Source organism: Lichenostomus cassidix, chromosome 3 (genome assembly GCF_008360975.1).
Source record: "Lichenostomus cassidix isolate B80296 chromosome 3, HeHo_3.0, whole genome shotgun sequence".
In the NCBI taxonomy this organism is placed as follows: domain Eukaryota; kingdom Metazoa; phylum Chordata; class Aves; order Passeriformes; family Meliphagidae; genus Lichenostomus; species Lichenostomus cassidix.
The window spans coordinates 43,202,583-43,228,558 of record NC_139483.1 but is presented as its reverse complement, the minus strand read 5'-3'; the positions used below and the strand labels follow the sequence as shown (position 1 = coordinate 43,228,558).

General features: G+C 40.9%; 1 protein-coding gene across 2 annotated transcripts; it reads right to left on the bottom strand.

The window, feature by feature from the left end:
* Window positions 1–2,937: 2,937 nt before the first annotated feature.
* GGPS1 (geranylgeranyl diphosphate synthase 1) lies at window positions 2,938–25,494 on the bottom strand. Of its 2 annotated transcripts, none has more exons than XM_085055501.1 (4): window positions 25,314–25,494; window positions 20,350–20,442; window positions 11,607–11,677; window positions 2,938–8,086 (listed from the first exon to the last, which is right to left on the bottom strand). In XM_085055501.1, the coding sequence occupies exons 2-4, from the start codon at window positions 20,414–20,416 to the stop codon at window positions 7,325–7,327; spliced, it is 900 nt and encodes a 299-aa protein (XP_084911627.1). In that variant the 5' UTR covers window positions 20,417–20,442; window positions 25,314–25,494; the 3' UTR covers window positions 2,938–7,324. The 2 variants fall into 2 exon arrangements, with proteins under 2 accessions (XP_084911627.1, XP_084911628.1); XM_085055502.1 differs by lacking the exon at window positions 25,314–25,494 and adding an exon at window positions 24,749–25,089.
* Between the last annotated feature and the right edge of the window lie 482 nt (window positions 25,495–25,976).

The following is a 25,976-nucleotide window of genomic DNA, read 5'->3' as shown; positions in this document are numbered from 1 at the left end:
CTGCTCATCTCGCCGCCGTAGAGCTCTCTGGGTAATGCAGTTCATTGAGGCGGCCCCGCCGCGCCGGCTTGCCGGCCCTGGACTACAGCTCCCAGAAGGGCGCGGGGCGAGCAGCAGGCGCTCTGATGAGGCGGGCCGGGCGCTCGGCGCTGTGCCGGCAGGGGAGGCGGCGGGAGGCCGCTCGGCAGCGTGCCGGGCTGTCCCGCCCGTCCCCGAGAACAGCGCTCCCTGGAGTCGCCGCAGACTTGCGGGAGGCTGTCAGCAGGGAGGGAGGATCCCCCGGGTAAGAGCTGCCGTGTTATACAGCAGAGCGCGGGGGGCAAAGCCCTGCGGCAGCGGTGAGCCGACACCGAGCACGAGATGGTGCCGGGTCCGGAGCTCAGGCTGGGGCTCTGCTGGGAGCAGCGGCTGGGCAGAGCGAGCGGGACTCGCCCAGCAGAGAGCTCCCCCGGAGCACCCCTGGCGCAGGGGAACTCCCAAGCAGGTGTATTCCCCTGTGCCCTGCTACCTTTGTTACTGCTTTTATTTCTGCATTCGGGAAAAATATCCCCAAAGGGGAGCCAGAGAAGAGCTGTAATAATTAGAGAACACAACTTAGAAAATCGAAGTGTCCACTGTGCCTAGATTAATAGCAAAAAATGAAAGACCTGACTGTTCTAGTACCGGTGGGCGAGGAACAGAAATTTAGTAAGAGCTCCTCAGTTCGACAGAGATAGATGTGGCAAGATCTAATAGCTGTGGTTATAAAAATCAAAGTATTCTAGTTGATGTTTTTCACATTTGTTCATCTCTTGTGTTTCATAGTTCAATGTCTCATAACAGCTTAATTCAAACAGCATCATCTGAATTTTGGGACCACAAAGACTGGAACAATCATGACTAATCAATTAGCTCTTCCAGTCCTATGCCTCTGCTTCTATTATGTTAAAACTGTCTCTTCTTTTGGAAGGCAGCATATTAGTACTCTTTAAGTCTGTGATCCTGACTACAGAAATCAAGTATGGGTATGTGGTAACACTAGTACATTCCAATCAAAATAGTCTGGATAAGATGTATATTCTGTAGCATGCTGATGGCTTGCATCTTCAGGTAACAGGCTTCAAGGGTGTGCTTTATGTCTCACATAAAGCAGCTGCTCCCCAAAGGGACAACCCAGCAAAAAAGCTCTGTGCCTTTATCTCATAGTCCTCCTTTGCCATAAGTAATGTGTTATTTCAGGCCAACTAATAGCATTGGGGAAAAAAGATAGCGTGGTCCTTCCACATGTTCGGTGGTGGTGCTGTCTGATCTGGGCTCCTAAGCCCACTCATCTCCCACAGAGGGCACTCTTGGAACGATCTGTTCCAGTTTCAAACAATGCTGAAGCTAACAGCAGTAAGCCCTCTTGCTCTCCCTTTCTGACTCCTCCACTGTTCCCCAAGGTCAAAGCTGAGAGCATGCTCCACTTTGTACACTGCCTGTCAGGGAAGGCTCTGGAAACAAGAAAATACTTTTTGTTACCTTTCCGACCCCAGCTGCCCAGGTTTTGTCCCACAGTTTGACAGGTAACCCAGCCATTCTCAGAATCTACATGCATGTTGTCAAATTTATGTATTTAGCATTTCTAAAATTATGAGAATAGCATAACTTACTGTTTATTCTTTCTATTTCTTTGCACTTCTTGTTTTAGTGTAGTAATCAACAAATAGCCACTGTTCAGGTTGTGACAAGGAAAAGGAGAGTCCCAATGCCAGGGAAACAACTAGACCAATTTAACATTTTCAGCTCATTACCTTGGGTTACAACTTCAGCACTTAATAAAAACTTGAGTAAAAATGGATTTAGCTTCTGAATTTACTGCACATTCATGTTGGCTGGTGTACAAGATAAGAGATTAGGCCTATAGCACAGTTCTTACAGTTCTGTGAATAGCAATGGCAATTCTTCTGTATGGCTTTTACTTTGACCTGTACACTTCATCCCATCCCCGAAAAGAAAGCAGTTAGGTACAGGTTCTTCAGTTAAACCATAGAAAAACTGTTGGAGTAAGTTCTATGCTTCATGTACTAACTCTGCAATTACAGGAAATTCTATTTTTAAAAAACTTTAGGTTTTTTTTCCTTGCAAACCTTTTTTTTACCCTCCCATCTGTTCACACAGCCTTGGTGTCAGTCTGGTTTTAATAACTTCAGTCAGTGAAAGGTTATGCCTCCCTCAGCCAACAGAATTTCTCTGCAGAGCAACATAGATTGCAAGAGAACAGGACTGGTTTTATGTATTTCAAAATACATTTTAAAAAGTATGCATTTATCATTTTAGAGACTTCAGTAATTACTGATTAAGTAACTTGCACTATATGCTGTAGAAAGAGCAGCTGCTTAACTGTCAGCATGTAATTCATACACCACTCAGTATTTTCCTGGAGTTCAAAAGGAGAAAATTATCTATGATTTCCCTTCACCTCAGGGTTGGTCTTCTATACAAATTCATGTCAGGTTTTGTAGTGTTTTCCCTGGAAGTGTCATATTAGGCCTTGGTGTATCTCCTATGGTTCTCTATGCTGTAGTAAATAGAGATAAGTAACTTATCTATATATCTCTATATGTAAGTTAACTGAGAACTTACTTGTTCCACAGGGTACAGAGGTGAGGAACACTATCAGGGTTACAGTGGTTTAACCTGCACCTTTATTAGAACTTTTGCAGATAACATGCTTGATTTGAAGTGAATTAATTAATCATGGATTATTCCTAGCCTCACAAGGTGCCACTGAAGTAATTTTAAAATAATGCTGCAGAAAAGGTGAACATTGATGCTCAGCTATGATAAAAGTTATTCAGGAAGGATGTTAATGCAAGGTAACAATCAGCTCAAATAGGCACACGGCAGATTATGTTTCCCTGACTTCAAAAACAGAAAAATCATTAAGAGAAAGAAAAATACAGTAATGAAACAATGTACTGTTTTATCTGTACCTTTAATCAAAATCTTTAGCTGATATATGCAAGTTACATAAATAATGATCAGAATAAATAATTTTTAACTTAAGTATCTCTCATAGTCTATTTGGAAAACAAGAAGGGGAAAGCCCAGACAAACTAACCACACATTTTACCTTTTCCTAACAAAGTCAAGTAAATTCTGTAAAACAAGGTGAAGTTACATGAGGCAGCCTCAGGAGGCAAAAATGAGTTTTCTTATTCTCTCAAATCCTTTCCCTGCCCTTTGTTCATCTGCCAGCTCTGACATTCATCAGGCTCTTGCTGAGTGGGATAATTCATTAACCCGGACAAAAATTAACTTCTCTCCCTCAGGGCTAGTGAGTTAAGTTCATTCATAAAAAGACCTAACAGGCATTACCACCAAAGCAAAATGGGTCTTGAAAGCAAACAGGTAGGACAAGGAAAGGAGCTCAAGCTACATGAGACAAACATAATTTATGGTAATATAAAATGCTCCAGGCTTTAGCTTCCTGAAAAAAAAAAGTTTCAGGCATTTCAAGACTGCAGAAAATCTTGGATTACTTTTGTGAAGGCATATGATGAGCCAAGATTCAACATTTCAAAAGTAGACCCAGACTATTTTGTTTGTCTAGGATCAAAAATGAGTTTGATGGTATTATTTGTGCTGTGGTATTAACAGCAGAATAGAAATATAACTGAAAGAAGAATTACAGTGAAAGTACTGAGCAAATAACACAAAGAACATGGTAAACACCAAACCTGAAATGTAAAATGATTAAGACAGGACAAAGAAGAGCAACAGATGCCCATATGGCTCTTGCACATGAATAAAAGCCTGGCTCAATTCAGTGATACAAACCAGTTTTACATGAGAAATGCAAACCCCCTCACAAACCTCACAAATCCCATGTTTTTATACCTTGCTAGCATTTTAACAATAACTGAGAAAAGCAGTCATTAATATAGGAAATTTCCAAACCACATGCAGCCAGATTAGCAAAGTTAACAAAAGAGCAGAAGTGTAAAGAAATGACAAGAGTTTCCCATTTTTAGGTTGTTTGTATCTACAACTGGCTGATACTTAGAAAATTGCTCTTAGTGGGCACCTGAAGAGCCTGAGTTCAAAGGGAGAGCAGACACCTATCTCCTCAGGAAGGTCTTGAAATTTTCATCATAATTGATGGGGCTAACATCAGCCTTTGTTAAAGCAAAGACATATGTCCCATCCAATGGTTGTCTAGCCTAAGACAGGTGACAATATTCATTTACATCCAAGCAAGCACACAATCTGAAAACAGACTGAGGTAGGGGGAAATGCTCCAGACTGACGAGTATTTGCATTTCTCTTAATGTGGACTGAAAGAACTAAACCCCTGAGACATGCAATTATAACCTGATCAAAGTAGAACTTGCTGGCAATGGTAGGAAGATAAGGGGAACAATTCTGGCTCAAAGGGACTGACATTGAAACCAGCATCCCCTTTTTTTCCTCCATGGGTATCTCCACTTGTAACTCAGATTTCCATTCTACAACAGTGCCTATCTTATGAAGATCAGGAAAAATCCCTACTTCCTGTGTTGTGGGATGCACAGCAACAGCGAGGGGCACTTAGACAACTAAACTAATTCTGCAGCCACAAGAACTCCCATGCTGCTTTAAAGAAAGGTTTTTCCTAACATTGTTTAACCTCAGGAGCCTGTACCAGTGAGAACATTGGAGAATATTGATGAGAATGCACATTCATTTTATGGCACAAAATATAAATCTACCTTGACTAAGGGACATCGGTACTACTGACATTTAGTACTTAAAGATGCTCCACCAGCTTAACAGATGAAGGAGAATTATCCCAGCCTCTTCCAGCTCCTGAACACATTAAGAAAAGCTCTCACAGTCCTGTTTATCCTAACCAAAGTGAAGAGCAACAATGCTCTGCTTCTGGGTCTTTTCAGATGTACCTTCAGAGTATACTTTGAATACTGGTATCAAAAGCCTCGAAGACAGAAAAGTAAGACAGAGCTGTACGGTTTCTTGTACCCTGGGAAAAGAGAGCTGGACCAACTTTTCCCTTCTTACCCATTTGTGGTTTAAATGGCCTTCAGCTGGAAAATATCCATGTACCTACTCCTAAATTAATGAAGGCACATTCTACAAGATATGGAATTAGAATAAATACTGAGGTGAATTGCCAGAATGAAACAAAGGAGTGATGACGTAGCAGAATTCTCAGATGGTAGAAAAGCTTTATACAAAAAGTAAGAAAAGCTACCTCATTATGAAAGTTTGATTACACAAAACTGTTTACAGCCAGCCACTGAACAGAAATGAAATGGCACTAAGTGCACTTTGCATTGTGTTGCAGTTACAATATCCTAACAAGCACAAGGATACATTTCACAGTATGACTAGGAGATTCTCCTGACAACAATAATCTTTTCAGTGCTTTCCCCTATTCAGCATTGACTGCAACAGTGCTTAGAAACTCCCAAGACATGGCACAAAATAAATATAATTTGCTGCAGACAGTATTTTCACATAACATATTAAAAATTTACAGGCTTGCAAGTTATGAAAAAGGAATTACAATTCTCTTTCATTAACATTAAAGACCCCTTTCACCAACTTTAAGCTATTCAGTCCTGGCAACCAGGTCATTCAGTGAAAAGCCTATTATTCCATACCTAATCAGACAAAGATTTCTTCTCAGCATGCAGATAAAAGGGATAGGCTATCATCCATAACTACATAATACTTCTGACTGAAAGCAGTCATCCTCAATTTTGTCATGTTTGATCACCTTCAGAAGGATATTAAGGCTGCCCAGGGAGGACATTACTGCAACCTTCTTCAGTTAGTTTTCTCAGTGGGTTGAGAGCATAGCCCTCCCTGTTTTCCAGGTACAGTACATGAACAAACACCTGCATAAAACTATCCTTCAGCCATCAGAAGCCAAGTACCTCTGTCCATTTTGGAGTATACTTGAGCTAACACCACAGCTTATAGCACCAGTCCTACCTTTGATCCAAACCATTACCTTGCTACCTTAAAGCAAAGCTTAATATAGCTGTGAATACTAAGGGAACTGAATCTGATGAAAGCCAGCCCAGCCAAGAAAAAACCAAACATATCTCCTTACATTTTATTAACCTTTTTCTTTCTATATACTTATGTGTATATATATTTATACTTATATATATATATATATATGAGCAGAGAACTTTAGTTAGTTATCAACCCCACCCCTAAATCTTGCTCTCAGTAACAGCTCTATTTTGGTATGTCTATAATTTTAAAGCTCTACTTAACCAATTAACAAAACTGAAGTGGTATTGTAGCTTGTAAAACAAGATACTGTACTTTGTTTTAACAAAAAATTACAGCTCTTGTCTCTTTGGAGAGGTCTATAACATGCCTCCAGACAGCAATTCAGAACAGGAATGAAGTATGAATTATGAATAAAGTCTTGGAGAAGCCCCTCAATTATAAACAGAGATTAAAGAGACCTGCACCAATTATGGTGTCCTAAAGTTACCTGGTGTGAATCCCTTTCCATTTCTAACAGCAGCTCATTATGTTGCTATTTACAGGTACATATATGAGCTCTAATGCATAGATTTAAGTTTCTGGCTACAGAATGTTTTACAATTTCAAAATCTAATACCAGGTGAGCAAAATTACTCACTACAGAGCTGGAATCAGCAGCAAATTCATGCTTTGCTTTTTGAAATCTTTTCTGTAAGGTACTTGAAAATCTTTACAGTCACAACTTCAGACGAAGCATGTCTTATTTGCATATGAAATACTATCTTTCATAATTCACATTCCCCTGAAAATATCCTCAGAAGATGAATAGGATATTCATTCTAGAACATAGTAAACCAATCCACCTGATCTTCACAAGTCAAACTTTGAAATATCACACAACAATTTTATGTGCATTGTGGTTGCAAGTATAGTTTTTTGTTTTTTAACACAAATTTTGGTTTACAAGAGTATTGTTTAAAATGCACAATACTATGTCAACCTGATTTAATTTAACACAATTTCAACCAGAAACCTATTACAGCCTGGTTAGGGGCACAAGAGTTTTAGGTATGAAATAATGGCTATGATTGTGTAAAGATTATTACACTTAAGATTCAAAACTTGTTTCAGTTCCAGTACATCTGCTTTAACAAAACCAACTGTAAGCAGTTACAGTTAAGACTTTAGAGATAATAGGGTATGTATTCCAAAATTCAATGACAAGTTATTTTTAACAGTAATTTCTGAAACATGGCTACAAGAGACAGTTTTACGTAAGACTGATAATCACACCTCTCTGTCTGGTTATATGCCCATTTTAAAAAAGAGTTTTAATCCACACCCAGAAGTTAATTTTTTAACTTTCAGTTTCTTTGAACATTTTGCTCAGCTGTTGAACTAGTGCTACAAGCTCAGGGTTTCCCCCAAGTGATTCAATTTGTTTATAGGCTTCAGACTCAAGCTCTTTTAGTGTATTCCGAGTGTACTCAAAGGAACCAACATTTTCAAGGTAATGTACACAGTACTTTTTTATATCTATGTTCTCCGTCCTTTGACGTAAAATGTTTTGCACCTGAGTACTTTCAGGTCTCGACCAAATTGCATGAATGGTTGGGAATGAGAACTTGCCCTCAGTTAAGTCTTCACAAAAACTCTTGTTCTCACTATATTCTTTGGAGTGCAAGTTGGCATAGTCATCTCTTATTTGAAAGAACAGACCAAGTGTGTTAAGAAGCGGCTTTAAGTCTTTTTCATAATTTGAGAAGAGCTGCATGAGGCCTACAGCTAAGCCAAAGAGACCACCTGTCTTTTGCAGAACCATAGCTTTATATTCAGCCTCCGTAGGACAGGTGTAAGTATCCCTCCAGTAAATATCCAAGCCTTGACCTTTATGGAGTTCCAGAAGTTGACGGGTAAAAACTTTAACAGCATCTGGATGATCAAGGGTTAAAACCTTCTCTAAGCCAAGAAAATAAACATAATTAGCACAGTTGATTACAGATGGAATTCCATAGATGCTGTGTGCCACTGGAAAGCCCCGTCGTAGTTTTGAGTTATCTTCAATATCATCCACAAGTAGGCTTGCGTTGTGCAACATCTCCGTCACTTCAATGATAACCTATCATGAGAAGAGAAAATTATTAAGTCTGTCACTCTAATTTAACTGTGAGTTTTGCAAAACTATATTTAAAATGGATAATGTTTTAAAGAAGTATATTCTCTATCACTGAGGTGCCTCTTTAGAACACTTGCTCTTGCTGATAGCATAGATTTATGGTTCTCTTCATCATCAGTTTGCTCTAAGTCCTGGATCATACAGTCTTCTGTGTAATGTTTTCAGATTCAAAGTTAACTTACTCCCTGAAGTGCTTCCACTTGCATGCTCCTCTTCACTGTTGCTACAGTTCTAAAACATGCCATTGTCTAGGAGTCATGCAGTAACTGTTATTAGAAACATGACTAGGGGAAAAGAAAATAAACACAGTGTTTTGAAATGTTTAGATTCACTAACCTGAAATCTCCCAAAGTCAGTTCTTGAGAGTGTCAGGTATCATCCATTATCACATTTATCTTGTGAGCCTTGTTTTGATAAGCAGAGAGAGAGTTCATCTTTCTTTTCCCACACTTTGTGTGGCTATATTCAGTACTGAACTCTTAAAGGACAGACTACTCCCTCTGAAACATCATTTGGAAAATTTTTGGAAGAAAGACAACAGCTACAATTTCTTTTGGGAAGCTTCCTACACACTGCTTGTTACTAGGTAGACCAATATCATGCACCACCTGAGGTGTGCAATAAATCATTCACAACATCAGGCTTGTAGCTGACTATATTTGAATAGAAGGGAACCTTAACAACTTAAAAAAAAGTCTTAACACTATACACACTGCTTTTATTCCACAGCTGCTATGCAAGCAACAGGTATATCCAGCACCTGCTTAAATGGAAATAAATTTAAGCATGTAAAACTGTATACTGTATAAACTCACTGCAAAACACATCTGATTAAGATATGATTTTAAAGCTAATGAACCAATTTCACTTGTTAGCTAAAAACATTGCATTCAGTCAACAGTCATCAAAACAACTGCTGAAAAATACTAAGGCCACCATAAAATGGATGCAAATATCTAGTATGGTCCTCCTTGGTGTGTGCTGTAGGACAATATAAGGACATCTTCTCGAGCACCAAGCCACCTGGTGTTCAGTGGACACTGTCCCAGAGATTAATACTCAAACCCCAGCAATTTAAACCCTTTTCCAAGATATGATTGCAAGTAAAACCTACTTAAGTACTCATGAAATCGAAAGATAGAGTACTTCCTGAAGGCAATTTTATATATCTATTTCTTTAAACATTCTTTTGGTCCATTATCTCATTCTCAGTACTATCAGGAAAGTTTCCCTGTGTTTTGTTAATTCATTGGATAAGCTTACTCTATATTTCTCTTGCTAACCTATTTCATATCACTGTCAGTTTCATAATCTCTTGTAGCATCCACACTTTTAAGATTCAATGGAAACAGTGTTTCATGATCATATTTCTATCAAGTTACCTTGTGAACTTAAAACAGTGTCAAAAATGCTTCAAAGGAGAAAGAAAGGAGTGAAAAAGTTTAGATATCAGAAAACATTTATTTTAGAAGACATTAGGAAGTAGCCTGAGAAAATGAAAAGACTGGTCTTGACTCTTGTTAGGGCATTTTAGTGCCTTCCCAGAAGAAAGTTCACCTGACAAACCCACTGTTCTTTAATTCAACAAGTTGAAGTGTTTCAGTGCAGCATCATTTGGGAGCTAGAAATTCAGTAAGTGTACAGGGGGAAGAGACCACTTGGCTGGGGCCAAAGGTGACACAGTGGCAGTTAATAATAAAATAAACTACCAAGGAACAGTAGCCTCAATTGTATCATCTAAAACTACACAAAGACAAATAATCTAAGGTAAGAAAAAAGTCCCAGAATAAGTGACAGAATTCAGATTTTTAATAAAAGAAATACAAATAGCTGGAAATGAATCAGGCTGTTAGACACAGGGGACATCTTAAGAAGATTATGAGAGATGTCAAAAAAATGACCAGAGGTAGTCCTCTAGACTTCAACCATCTTTAGTTACAAAAATTAATATAAGAAAGCACAAAGGCTCTAATAATTATGTCAGGATGAAGAGTAAAAGATGACAGGGTCTTGTTTTTTTCTCCCATTACAATCAAGTAGTAAAAGAGACAAAGCACTAATTTTCTTCATAAAGATAATCAAAACAAGGGGGCCAAGTTTTCAATAGCAGCTACATGATCATCAGTTTAAAGTGACAGAACTGGTAACTTCAGTTCACACAGAGGCACTGCAGCTTTAGTTTACTATAGCACTAAGCAAAAATGGACCACACAGTCATGGGTGCTCAGCAGAAGGGCAGGAGGCAACAGTCAGATTCCAGTATAAAAAATCCTAGTTGCATACAATGGAAGGGCTTGTTATAATGAAAGGGGTTCAGCATGAGAAAACAGGCCCTGGGAAGCTGCAGAAACCCCATCACCAGATTTTCAAAACTCAACAAGGCTCCCAGAAGCCTAAAGTAGATACAGAGCAAGCTCTGCTTTAAGCACAGTGTTTTCCTAGATAACTTCCAGAGGCTTCTTCCAATCTGAATTCTGATCTATGATATTAGACTAAGCCCCTCCATATAATACACAGGTTGCTGTATGTTTTATTTGGATATTTTTCTGAACACAAAGGATGTGCCCAGCTTAAAGACAGAATGAATTTTGCTAGAGTTACACAGAAAGGCTGAAAAATAGAAGAGTCCCTAGAGTGTGAAATACAGCCTCTTAAACCACTTAAATCACTTTGCTACTTGAGAGCTATAAGTGTCACTCTTAAGCCACCCTAAAAACTCTAAAGATACTTCTGCCAACAGTTAATGAAATTAACAAAGGACCAGCTGGGTGTCAAAAGCCACAACTAATTATTTTAATTCCTTAGATTGTCTTGGACAGAAAATATTTTGCACACTTTATGTGCAGTTTAGCAAAACTGCAGTCTAACCTAAAAAAGAGGACAATTTTTCATTTGACAAGCCACAGTGTTTAAATACACAGCCATGCATCTTGCACACTTAATCCAAGAGAAAAGCAGAAGGGAATGAGAATTCCCAGTTTAATGCTTCTCATTAGAAAGTAAGGACTGTAGACTACATTATATACCCCTCTCAGTTTTAGGTTTGTAAAGTTTATTTACTTGCTATCTTTGATAGTCCTGTATCAAAATCTTAAGATTTTATTTTCAACCACTGTATTTGTGAAGTCTACAAGGTAACTGTCTAGCTTCTTTTGTAAGTCATTAAAAACTCTGTGTTAATAACTGAGTTAAGTGGGTAACAATGATAGCTGCTTATCTACAACTTCAAAGGTTGAACACACTTGGAAAGAAGTAACTATTCTACATAAGACATGGAAGTAATTTCTTTAGTGTTGCATCACAGTAAAAGCTTTACACTGAAGTTACTTTCCTGAAAGTTTACTTCATATTCAGAAATTATTGCATTTAAGATTTCTGGTAATTTATGCTACATAAGAGAATAATCTGTTATCAGTAATCTTGGAAGAAATATAACAACCTTTTAAAAATAATTAGCCAGTACCTGTATTTTATCTTCCGGAACATTCAGCCAGTGATTAAAAGCCTGTGACAGTTTGGTTCTCACTTGCTTACCTACAATAAAAATACCATAGGCATTTACAAAAATAACAAAGTTCATTATTAGGGACAACAGTTTGTCTTAACTATAACTGATTTGAAATCCGATTAAAAAAACTGATCAGGGTGACAACACAGAAGTGGAAAATATATGAGTGCATGGCTTGTTTCCTCATTGAATAAACATCAATTAGCAGGAGTTTCAGTTTTAAACACTTCACAGGAGTATGTAAAGCACATATTTACAGGCTACTATACTTAGTTTTCACAATTTAATTAGTAAGGGATCCTAAGTATGTTGGTAGCCTGTACAGAACAGCTTGCCACTTCTGAAAGTAAGCCCTAGTTTGCAAGGCATGTTCATTTTGTTGAAGACTAAAAAGTTTTAATTATGATTCATTATTAGTTGAAAGTATGGGTATTTATTGAATATCTATTCCTCTCAATTTTTAGGTATTTCTCCTGCAGTATTCTTCACTTGCTACTGTAAATTTGTAAAACAGGGAAGTGACATTTCATGTACTTATTAAATAACTCTAAACAAAAATCTGAACAGAACATTCTGAACAGAACAGAACTTTCCAAGAATTCAGATATTTATCTTACACCTGAGAAATCTACCTACAAATAGTAGGATTTGGTCTGCTTTGGTTAAATTTAGTTTGTTGGAGGCCAGGCAGTCACCCTGTTTCATAGGAATGAAAGACAACATCAAATTACTAAGTTTAGTGTTAAAACAAGCACTTCTGTTCAATCCAGATACTTTCTATATGATAGAGTGAATTTCAATACAAGTTAACCTTATGCCTACACATTATTGATGCCTGCTTTCTTTAGTAATGTGCTAGTTTTCATGAAAATATATCTATTGAGCATCTAGTCATGTTCAATATGAAATAAAGTCATCCCCTGTCCACACTGAGACAGTTCTGCTCCAAACTCCAAGAAGCTCAGCTACGTATAAGATCTTGGAATAACCACAAGACAGGTTTACAGAAACAGCTCTGCAAATGCAGCTCACGTAAACAAGCCTTTGGAAAAAAACTAAAACTTCAAAGCAGTGCAACATGGATACCCATAGAACCCATATTACCTGTCTCAAGATCTACTGAGACATAAATGAAATATTCTGCAACACTAGTCCTTCCTCATGTTGATAATTCCATCTTGCCCACAGCACCAAAGAAATGTCAACATTTTAATCTCTCCCTAAGGCTTCTCTATTACTGTGTAACCAGCATATACAGAACAGAATAATAAAAATGGGTAAATTCACTTGCAGTGATAGACCCTGAGAAACTGGACTGAGAACTTTTCCCCTTCTAATTAAGTAACCACCAGATAGGCAACAGCTTTGTGGGTTGGGCTCTGTAACAAGGGTGCTAGCCTTTCGCCTTCAATCAGAGGTCTGTAATTTTTGTCTCAGTTCTCAATGACTTCCACTGCTTCCTGTCACTACCATCTTTTGGTTTTCTTTAGATGAGATTAACAAAACAGTCCTCCTTTTTCCTCCCAGCAGCTCTGTCCTCTGCTTCTGCCATAAGTGAACAGGCATTCTTACCCGGACATACGCTGTCATTGGCTTGTTTTTTTTCGTTTTTGTTTTCTGTGCTCAGTTTTAAACACTAATAGTTTTCTGGAGAAGGGAAGGATTGTTTTGTCTCTCCTTGTGAATAACTGTTAGAAACATTTACCAAACTGTATGGCTTACCAGTTAAGGATTAGCAAGTATTTCACTACTTTCACAAAGAAAACCAGTCAGAGATAATATTACATTAATGAACTGTACCTTATCTACAGCTGTTTATTCTCATTACTTCATCATGAGGAACTCAACTACTAGCATGCACTCTAAATGGATTAGTAACATGCACAAAGGATTAAGCCACTTCAGTTCCTTAGCACAGACAGCATTTGAATTGTTAGACTTGTCTATCCTGACTAGCAAGGCTTCCTAGACATTGACTATTCAAGAAAAAAAACACTACCTGTATAGCGAAGCATTTGTCTTTCCTTTTACAGGGGCAGATTTGCTTGTCTTCTAAAGGAACATTATTGCTGCATAAATGCTGTTCTATCTGGTTCTCAAGTTGATCTTACGTGGTCTATGTGATAGTACAGCAATTTTCTGTAGGCACAATTTATGCCTGCAGCCACGCTACAATGGCAAAAGACTAAATCCCTCTAATATTGGTCTCTAACGCCTAGATGCAGAAGACTCCATTCCTTGCCACACTCCTCCTCTCCCCAAACTAGACATGACAACAATACAGGGACACTAGGACAAAATTAAAAGGAGCATTTCCAGAATTACCTAGTTTCTTCACTGTCACATTTCACTGCTCTGTTAATTATTCTAAGCAGGCTATTGTAATATTGAAGAATAGAGGTCTAACATCCAAAATTAGAAGCTCTACCTACTGTATAGAACTATAATAATGTAATAATAGACATTACTGCATCAAGCTTTTATCAAAGCTCTGCTAAATGCATTTGGTTTAATCTGCTTAAGATCCCAATATTACTGAAATCAACAGCAACTATGAAAAGCTTTTCTCCTTAGTAATCCTAGGTGGAAAAGGTGAGAAAAATAGTCAGAAATTCCTTCTGCAGGTAAGAATGCTACAGCTTTATCTTTAAAACAAACATCAAGTTAGATTAAAGATATTGTATTGAGGACAATCCTTCTGCTTCTTCAGATGAGATGTTTCTCATCTAAAGAAAAAGGAAAAGAAACCCAGCCAACTTACTCTCTATATCCACACTGTGACAGGGCACAGACCCAAAAACTACAGACCTCCATTCTGGACAGGCTCCTGGTTAGTATTGCTTCACTCTTGCTGTATTAAAGTAACCACAAATTATGCCCTTAAGGCAATACCCCACTTACAGGCAGTGTATATGAAAGGGCTAGAGCAGCATGGGAAAGAGCAGAGGGACTATTAACCTAGCCCCCATTACAGCTAATTCAACTCATTAGCCCAGCAGAGAACTCAGCTTTTTGCTAGGTTAGCTTTCTGTCAGCTTTATTTACTGAGTCAGCTTATGCAATGGATCTGCCACAATCAGTACAGAGTGAGCAGCAGATGCTGAGGACCAGGGGAAGGGGACATTGCCCTTCTGGAGGAAGGAAGCTCCTATATTATTACCTCAGCAGTATTGTACACTTGCACATTTAGCTGCATCCTCTGATGGATTGAAACTACATGGATCAAGTGCCCAAGCAGCTATGAGAACACTACAAACTTCATAAGTGAATTGCAGGAAGACAAGCAGAAAGCAGGCACATACACTTTTAACCTGGGCAGCCACTTGTGACTGATTAAGGTCACCGATAGAATTCTCTACCATAACTCCCCTGTTCACAATAGGGCTAACCAGTCCAGGGTTGTGATCCTGATTTTTGCCTTGTTCCTTCTCACAATTCTGAATGCCACTATGCCATGGTCACTGCAACTCAGATTGCCTCCAGTCTTAATGTCCTAACCAATTCTTCCCTTTTTTATGTGGAAGTCTAGCATAATGCCTTCCTTCATCAGCTCCTTGATTGCCTTTGTTAGCAACAGGTCATCAATTCATTCCAGAAACCTCCTGGACTGCCTGTGTCCTTCTGTGGTGATGCTTCTACACTGTGAGGCAACTGAAGTCTCTCATAAAAATCAGGGCCTGTAAGTATGAAGCATCTTGCAGTTGTCTGAAGGTCTCATCTGCTTCTTCTTGCTCAGGGGGTCTGTAGCAAACACCAACAACAGCGTCACCCCTATTGACCTGCCCTCCAATCTTAACCCATAAGCTTTCAACAGGCTCATCTGATTGAAGGTAGAACTCCATGCAATTCAACTGCTCTTCCATATAAAATGCAGCTCCCATTCCTTGCTATCCCAGATTGTCTTCCTAAGCAGTCCACATCCATCCATTGCAGTACTCTAGCTTTGTGTTTACACCACAATAAAATTGCTGCCCTTTAGCTGCATGCCAAACTCTACCTCCTCCCTTTTACTGCCAGTAATGTATGATCTGTATAAACGCACTTCAGAGAAGCATCCAGCCCTGGAGATCCCCAGAAAAAGCAAGAGCTTCCTCTATCAAGTTCTGTTCATACTTCCTTGTTGTAGTGCTGGGATGATTTGCCTTCAGATCTGCTCTGTAGATTACAAAGTATCTTGTTCAAATCAGCCTACACCCTTTGTTCACAAGTTCACTAAATCCCCACTTGACTGTCTGTAATCATTTTCTTTTACTGTCATTTCTACTTTTGCCCTGACTTGGATCGGTGGATGCTATCTCCTAGTAGTCCTTGCTCGGCAAAGGTGGTCACAAGGCCGTAAGAGCCAAAGCTCTGCTATCAGTATGAGCTATGCAACTAAGTAGCTGTTGACGGACAGTATCTCTTTATTCTCCTGATGGTGAGAAGACGGTTGAGGACCATGGAGAAGATCCACCTGGCTTCCTGTGCCCTTGACCCTCATTCCAAAAGTCACATAGTCTTGCTTGATAAGCTTCATGCACCACCCTGCTACATCCATTAGTGCTGAAGTAGAAGAGTTATAAGGTTAAGAATTTTAAAGGTGAAACACCTTGGCAGTCCTTCCATCACATTTCTATGAGAGGTATCTGGAAGCAGCAAACCTAACACAACCATGTGTGGAAGCCTCTATCCTCTACAGGAGTCAGTCTTTCCACTCCTCTCATTTGCTGCTGCCCCAGGTGCTGTTCTGATGCTTATTTGTATAAAACCATACAATCATTTAGGTTATAAAAGGCCTATAAAGAGGTTCTTCTTTATATGCGTCTTCTCTCAGTGCACTGAACCTGCACTGAACCTGAATTTGACAATTGCACATCTGCTCAAGTAACAGGAATCTCTCTCCTTGTGTCAGAAGCAATCAGCCTTCACCATTGCGGGAGTATCCATCTCCCACCCTGATATGCACAGACTATTTCTGCCCCTCGTCAATACACCTGGAGGTTTCAGACTCTTGAATCTGTAGAGTCTTGTAATTTTTTTATATCTGATGCAGTGCAAGCCTGCTGACCCCCTTTCACCATTCCTGTACTTGGTGACATTTTCCACCAATACCCGTCTTTGGGAAAAGGGACATCACTTGCTTCTGGCCAGTGGGTGCCCCTAAGCATCCCTGCAGCTCTGAATCTAGAGAGCTACAGCGTCCCTCAGGAACTTGGCCCAAACTGAGGCCTCTGATGTGCCAAGTGTAGTTTTGATAGTGGTAGGGATCATGCCCTGTGGTGCTTAACTCCTCCATCAGGCTGGTCAAGTTCAACAACCCAGCAGAAAAAGCCAAACAACAAAGTCAGTCTTGATTGTTTAGCTTGCTGAACAAGCCCAGGAAAGACTGCAGCCAAGACTAGAAGGACATGAATGGGAAGATGCACAGTCAAGAATGGGATCAGAATCTACCCCTTTCAATAGCAAGCTGTTAACTGTACCAGTTGTATGGCAACCGAAATTCCATATATTCCTTAGTCCTGCAAAATCAGGTATTGCTGTTAACTCAGACTCTCAAAAATAAAAGATTCACCATGTGTGTGAATCAGGCCATTTTTGAGACAAACCACAACAGAATCTGTAAAAGTCAATCTTGCACTTTATGAGACTAAATTACAATACTAAATTGAGCAGAACATCACTAAAACCTAGTATGGCAACATTCCACTACAATGAACTTTTACAAGAAAAGTTACTGTTTCAGAATCTATGTTCTTCTCCCAAGCAATAATTTCTGCTCAAAAAGGAATAAACGTTAATTACCATATTAAACATTAATTACCATACTAGCAGTTAAAATAGCACCACAGCAAACATACCTTAAGCCTAGTAGCTTCCCTACCGTAGTGCTGTTCGAAGTCAAAGAAATACACAAGCTTACCCCCAAACTGTTACCATTAAAAGTCTTATTTCAGGAAGGGGAAGCAGAGTAATCAACTTCCTGTACTGAGCAGTTAATCCTTAGCAGCAACATTAGCAGGCACCTTCCCTCCCCTGCTACCAACCTTAATTCGGTTATACAATCCCTTTTTATGTAAATGAAGTTTGATAAGTATCTAAATTCATTCAACCATAGGCTACTAAACTGCTTGGAGAGTTTTAACTAGTCTGACAAGATAAGGAAGTGGACTACAGCAGGGCTGTAGTGTACATATTTGACACTGAGCCAAGCTTTCTGCAAAGCCCCTCAGAGCTCAAACTGATCCAACAGAGAAACAGCTCCTTGTCCTTACCCTTGTGCCAGCTCACTAACAAGACAAGAGATTAACCAGGCAAGTTTTTAACAGGTTAGGTCATTGATACTACCTAATAATTTGATTAGCAAGCTGAGAACTGGCACAAGTCAAGCAGCTGGAGAACTGCCAGAAGCATAGAGGATGGAATAAAACAGCCTCTTTCAGCAAGAGCTTGTTGGATTAGCTCAGGTATCTCATTTGGGCTCCACTCTAGGTATGAACAGCACCTATATGCCCATCTTTTCTACCCTTACCAAGCACTGGAACTCATACTGACTCCAAGATTCATGCTTGTAATTGGCTCCTACTGATCTGTTCTTGGTATTGCTCACCTTAAGCAAAGCCAGAGTTTCAAACACGGTTTATTTATGATTATGAACCCTTGCTGCTTCACCGGCTACTCAGTACAGGTTTCCCCAAGGTACACCACTTTCACATACCTAGTTTAAGAGAAGTTTTCTCCTTTGAATCACACCACCATTCCTGCATAGAGAGAAGTGTATTTCTCTCTCACCTTCCCCAAAACATAAACTAAATTAAAAGAAGTCAACATCGTAAAGTGGACTATTGGATTTATGATACTTTAGCAGGACAGGATATAAAACACTTGAACTGCCAGTGAGTGTAACGCCACATGAGCCACCAGTATAGAGTTATTAGGGTTGAGCTCACAAAGTAAAGGAATTTAGCCACAGAAGTTAAGATAGGAAGGTTAAATGTATATCCTAGATGCCTCATTTAAAGTGAAAACTAACTGAAGAGCTATTAGACAGGCACTTTTGCCTATAGCGGATTTTATGGGCACTTTTTGCCTGTTTATTTCCTGCTAGGAAGCTGAGCTTTTCCTCCTGGTACGTGCAATAGCTTTAAAAATAATTAGCAGCTAAAGATGCAGAAATGTTACAACATACCTTGGCTAAGGAGATAATTTAACCAAACAAAAAGTTAAAGCACTTAAAGATGGTTTTGAAGGAAAGTAAATTTCTTCATGACCAGGGCTTAGAAAGCTCTCAGACTCATTCTCCAGGTAGCTCTCTAGAAAGACCACCACCCAGCTCAGCACAGCCAAAAGGAATACATGTGAGGAAATGGGAAATAAGCCTTCTGGCATTAAAAAGGCATGATACTGCCAAATTCTTTCCTTTTCTTAGTTTTCAACTCAGTGCTAACTGCCAAGTCAAATGAAATCATTAATGTTGGCAAAAAAAATCCTGGATACTTGTAGAGGTTAATAATGAAATTCATTACACACAGGTATAATGAATTAGGACTCAGGACCCACCCTGCTGATATACAGGTCTTGTTGCAGATGTGCAAAAGCCACCTGGTACTCTGCCTGTGATTTACAATGCTACTTATCTAGGCAGAAGATCTTCTACCCTGGTCAGATAGAATTTTGATCAGAATTATTTCCTTAATAGTTACCCAAATTTTGTATCTTCCTTAACTCTTTCAGCATGCAGCATAAGCTGGACAGAAGGCAATGAGGCAATTATGCAGTACTCCCAAATACAAAGTTGTTCTGCCACTATTTTTACAAAGTTAGTCACTTTGATAGCCTGTAGGGTCTTCCTTACACTTAAGGTGTACAAGTAAAAGTCACAGCTGACAACCTAACTGTTTAATCAAAGAGGCTTCCAAAAGCCATATCCATACAGTAGCTTGCTATCACACTGCCTCCTGAATTCTACTGCACTATTCAAGACTGAAAACTTCATGTGAATGTATTGCTGGTATACATGTGAATGTATAAACTTGATACTATACGAGCAAAGGTTGACATCTTACAAGTGAAGCAAGCCATGAATCATGGACAGCTGATTGACCATAAGAGCACCTGTCTCTACCCATACCAGGGAGAATAAATTACACAAGAGGAACAGGCTGCTAAAAAAACCCAAAAAACAACCCAAAACAAAAACCAAACCCTCCTCCCAAGCCCCACCCAACCACCAAAAAGCCCCACCAAAAACCAACACAAAACCAATCAGCAAAAAACAAACAAAAATCTCCACCAAAAAACCCCAGAACAAAAAAACCCCGAAAAACACCTAACAAAAAAACTCTGCAAACACCACCCCCAGCCCACTGAGCTCAGTACAGCAAACAACTAATGAACAAAACATTGTCAGCCCAAAGTTTAAAACCAGGATCACATCTTCAGTACTTGCCCTTATCAGTTTTTAAAAGCAGGAAGTCAGCTATTCTGGAAAACATAGTAGCTGAAATATTACTTACACTACATACACAAAAGCTGTTGTACCAATCTCACCAGAAAAGATGGTTCTACAAGAGTAACAAAGGAACAAGTACTGACAATTTTACTTTTTATTACTCTTAAATCCAGAAATCAAGAATGGAAAATTTTCTTGACCCATACTTCCCAAGACAAAAGTTCTGTAAAACCAATTTTTATATTTAAAAACAGAGTACAAGAAACTCGCCTGGTAGTTGAAGCAAATACTGGTATGGCTCTAGGATTCTTTTAGATGTTTCATCCATCCCATCCATTTCTTTACTTCCTAGGATGTAGTTCACTGTTAAAGAAAGTGTTAACACTGTTTAGATTGAAAAATAGGAAAGTGAACAACAGATTCATACAACTAAAAAGTCAGGTGACTTACAGGTTAGATGCAAATACTCCAATATCGCACAAGACACCTTCAGTATATAAAAGGTTTCCAGATGTCATTTACCAAGGAAACACATATAATACACACTAAATACAGTTTTCTTGAATTATTAATTAAGTTTAATCCAACTCCTAGACTTTGTTTGCATTTTTGTACGTATTAGATGGCTTAGGTAATGAAGTACTTAAAACTTTACCATTCACAACAATGAAGCTCCACTGCACGTCTTAAAAACCACTCATAATAAAATCCCACATACAAATCCTCATATGACTAATCTGATTAGATCTCCCTACACACTTTCCCCATATATTAGACATTCCAAAAGTGGAAATATCTAAGAGCAGAAAATACACCTCAGACCAAGGCAACCTAAAGAAGCAGAACACTAGTTTCAGTCTTTTCATATAACTCCTCAATCTTTTGTTATAAGTCAAAATAGAAATGTTACCAAAAGGTAAGGCTTTGTAAAGGAAAAGACCTTGTAGCATGGCTCCAGACCGTCACTTAGGCTAAGTAGAAGGGAACTACGGGAGAATGATTCAGCTGGAATAGAGGGACGTGAGAACCTGAGAGATTACTGCGTGAGAAGCTGAGAGACTGCTGCGTGACATTCGCACGTCCACCTTGTGATGTTTGGTGGTTGGTTGACTTGGGCTTGTTGTGCCACAAAACTATGTAAACTGATAACCAGTTAACTGCTTAAAAAGACTGGGTTTTTTCGAATAAACAGTCCTCCCTTGCACCTGCCTGGGGTCTCTGCATCACTCAGTAGCACCATAGCCTGTGAGTAACTGCAACAGAAATATACCATTTTCCTTCCACTGTTCAAGCATACAGACAGCTGTACACACCTTCCCCTATACTATACATGTAAGAGACTCTCATGATAAATCTTTTAGGATCCAGGGCCTACAGGGCTCAAAAGTTTTCTATTAATTAGCTTCAATTCACATACTTTTGGTCATCTCTATCTCTTTTTTTTTCAGATGGTTTTCTGTAATAGATTTTCTGGCCTTTCACCTCTAGCCTTCCTTGCTGCACTGCAGATGTAGCAGCTCAAAACAATTCTTTTCGTGTAATTTTAAGACAGGAATTGCAGCAGTAGCATAAAGTCTCATGCTACTTCAGCATCATTTCTCAGATACTTTGCCAGTGTCCTGCAAAGGATTTACTTTTTTCCTCCTGGAGCAAGTGAATAGCTATGTAAATTAATGTCCTGCTTTTAGCTAGAATAGAGCTAATTTTCTTCCTAGCAGCTGGTACAGTCCTGTGTTTTGGACTTGGCGTGAGAATACTGTTGATAACACACTTATGTTTTGGCTTTCACTATGTGGTGCTAAGCGTAAGTGAAGGACTTTTCAGTTTCCCGTGCTCTGCCAGTGAGCAGGTAAACAAAAAGCTGGGAGAGCAGAGCTCAATCAGTTCTTGTCTATTCCCATTCCCATCCTCCACACCCATAAGCATTTGCAGCAGTCCATACCTTGGGAACTGGTCTGTGTTAATAACTATTTTCCATGCTTAGGTTTAGATCAATTCCTTTATTTGCTTCACTGTGTGTGTTCAGCAAATGCACTGGCACTTCAGAGGCAAGAAAGGCTACTTAAACAAATACAGTTGACAACAAAATGTTCATAAGACCACACCTATTGGGAAAGCTTTGCATAGTTTCTTGGCAGCAATGTCGTGATAAGCAGTACAGCCTTTCCATCCTATCCATGGTATGCCAGCACAACTAGTGGTCAGGCCACACACTAATCTAAATCAGATTTGTCACCCTTGACCCCTTATTTTGCTGCCAGCTTGTTGTAAGTGAAGTGCTTCCAACCAGCACTGCCACTAAGAGTCAGCTGTCAAACTGTACCTTACATATAAAGAGTAAGTCTCAAAGAACTTCAGTGAGGAAGCAAAACCAAAAAGATTATCAGAGTCCACCCCCAGATGTTTTAAGCAAAAAGAATCTGGTAGAGATAGATATAAGGATATACTATGAACCTAACAACTTCCCTGTGACTATTATTTGTCAAAAAGCCACACAGATGGTGACTGCATTGCAAGTGCACAGCTATCCAGATAGTCTGAGCAAAGATGTTAGGATTGGAAGTGCTCTCCAGTAAAAGTTTTTGCTCAGAAATAAATGTTAAAGTTCCTCCTCTTCCCTCAGGAAATTAGGTCTCTTGCTCATCTCTAGGGCAGTAAGACAATTATCAGAATCCCCAACTAGTTTGAAAATCTTTAGTATTGTACAGCATCAACCTAAATATTTGCCCTTTCTGCACAAAATAGGAGTTCACCTGAAATACTGCTTATCAGCAGAAAATTAGTAAGGTACTTCTGTCACAAGTACAGAGATTTTCACTTTTTAAAAATTTTTAATAAAAGGGAAGCAAAAAACCCTCTAACGAACAAAAGAGTGGATGGTAACTCATCTTAAATCACTATAATGAAAATTTTCTACACTACTATTCTACCACTAAATGAAATCTCCACCAAGAAAAAAAGAGATCATCTGATTATTCATCAGTCAGCTACATGTCTAACACACCCACTGTCACAAGAATAGTGAGCAAACTTACTTCCTCCAAACTTACACAAAGAAAGGGACACTAGATAAAGAAACATGTAAATGAAATTCATTACAAAAGCCTCTAAGCAAAAATACCATTATACCAGACGTGTAGTATTACTGCTCTTTCCACAAAATTATCACATGCGGCACACTTGGGAAATGCCTGCTATTAGGCGTTGCTCGCCAAAGTAAGTGACCGGTTTGTTATGGAAGTTACACTGTTGCACTGAGACTTCTCAGTGATTCAGAGACAAGATCTCAAGTCACCGACTCCTAATAAAAAGCAAAAGAGCCAGTAGGCTCTTCTAAAAAGGAATAAAAGCCTTTAATAATAAATAAATTTTTTAAAAAAGGAACACAAAGCCTTTTGTTAGTGATAGTGCAAGAATCAATTACATATGTTTATTCATAGAATTAAAGCAATGAAGGCCATTTTACCTTTTAAACCAGCCCACAAACTTGCTGCATTGCAATTCATATACATGACAAAGTTAATTTTCCAGTTATTTTTCAGTGTCTTCACATAAGCATAAAGAGTGAGGCAAAAGCCACACAGCACAACAGAGAGCCCACACAGCTGCCTTCTGGACTGCATCAAACCTTATTTCTAACGAACTCTTTGAAAACACACATGACACTAGGATAAGATGGTGACATGGGCTTCTATAATGTGCAACTACTCTAAAACTATACTTGAAGCTGTGATCTGTGTCTAGGACCTTTCCAGAGAGGATGAAAGCAACATTAATTCTAGGTCAAATGTCAACAAAGAGCTTCCCTTGGAACTTTGCAAAACAGCTTCTTACTCCATCCATCCTGTTCCATCCCACTTTGAAGAACCTTCTTCCCCTCCTCCCAAATAGGGGAATGCAATGGGCTCTAATAGTTCAGGCTAAATGAACAGGTCGTATTAAAAAAATTATCATCATTTCAGGGGCTTCCGTCATAATGCACTTACACAGAAGATAAAAGACAACTACAAAAGAAGCAACGAGCTGTAGTACAAAATGAACCATTCGGAAAGTTCTCAGATCAGCTCCATCACAGAGCTTAGCGCACCGAGACAAGTGGCATCGTTGTAACCAGTGTGGGGCAAGAAGCCCCAGCCAGGGGGAGCAGGTAGGAGTGAGAAGGTCAGTTTCAAAAGGAATACACAGAAAATTTAGTGAATATGTATTGTTTCAAAGACTACCAGAAGTCTTAATCCAAATGTAATTGGGACACTAGTCCACATTCTCATTCTGATTCAGAGAGTCGTTTTTATAACCCCTCCCAGGCTGATACCGAACAACACCTCGCATCCAAGCTGAGGGAGGGCAGCTTCCCACAGGTGGAAGGACAGTCACACACCACACACTTTCCCCAAAGATGCAGCAAAGTAAACGATAGCCTTCCATAGCCGCCACTCCAACACTTAGGCCAGAACGGCGTGAGCATACTACTCTTGGGATCGCGGCTCCATTTTAATGGGATTTCCAGGTGCACTTGAGCACAAACGCTGCAGAAGCCAGAGAACAATACCTGGGCCGCCCAAGGCCCCGCACGCAGACGGGGAGGCTCTGTGAGCTGCCGGCTGACCCGAAGACAGAAGATGAGTCGGCAAAACCCGCGAGCGCTGCGTTACGCGCTTTAAAAACTCACATTTCACAGAGAACGCGAAGTTGCTACCGCCCTGTCTGCAACCGCCAAACTCCCGGCACAGCCAGACCGAGGGAAATAAGGTTCATTTTCTTCGAAGTTCAACCCGACAGGCGCAGCCTCTCCAGCTGCCTCTACAGCTCCGGGACGAGCGGCCCCGGCTCTTCAGCGCCATTTTAGGAGATCGAGAGCCGAGGACGCATCGCTCCCCCCGCCCGCCATCCACCCCCATTTTCTGATCGGCGCTGTCGGGCTCAGCCGCCAGGGAGGGCCAGGAAGCGCCGCCCGCCGCCAGCCAGCGCAGCCCCGGCCCCAGAGCAGTCCGTCAGTCACTCCGCCCGCCCGGCGACCGCCGGCACCGCCCAGCACTACCGGCAGCCCCCTTTCCCCCGGCCCCTTCCCGAGCAGCCCACAAGCCCCTCCTGTGGGGGGGCGGGGCGGCCACTGGACCCGCACCCCCGCTGCGGGGCTCGGACCGGGCCCCGGGGGGCTCCCTCTCTCCCCCGCCCGAACTCCAGCGCGTCCCATCAGCCACAGCCAGCCAACGGGGCAGGCAGCCTCGCCTCACCTCGCCGCCGCCTCGTCCTCCGCCGGCAGCCGGAGCCGTGCTCCCGAGCAGCCGCCGCTCCGGGAGTGGCGGCGCTGGCGCCGGCAGAGCCCAGAGCGGGAGCACCGCCCCCCTCCTTCCTTCCGCCCCGCCGGGCGCCACCTTCCCCTCCTGGGGGGAAAATGCGCCACCGAGCGCCCCGCCGCGCACGCGCAGGCCCCGCCCCCTCGGCTCGTTAGCCTTCGCCGGGGAGCTCCGCCCCTGAGCGCGGGGAACTCTGGGAGTTGTAGTGCGTAGCGCAGCAGAGCGCTGCCGGCCCGAAATGCTACGAGCAGGTAGCAAGAACAGCATCCCCCATGAGCACCCTCGGCGCCGAGTCTCAGTTTCCATAGAAGTGGAGAAGAATGATGTCAGTATTTCCGACGCGAAGGCCAATGGGACCGCGGGGCGGGCGGGCTCTGCGGGCCACGGCCCAATGGGGGAGGTGGAGAAGGGGGCGTGGCCCTGCCCGTTCGCCCGTCAGTCAGTCATCAGTGCGGGAGGGGGAGGGGGACCGAGCCGAGCAGTCACCGCCGCCGCCGCCGGGGCCGCGCAGGACGGATCGGCCCCTCCGCGCGCCGTGCGGGGCCGCCGCCAGCGGAGCTGCTGCAGGAGCGTCGAGCGGGGCCAGGGGTGCCTGGAGCT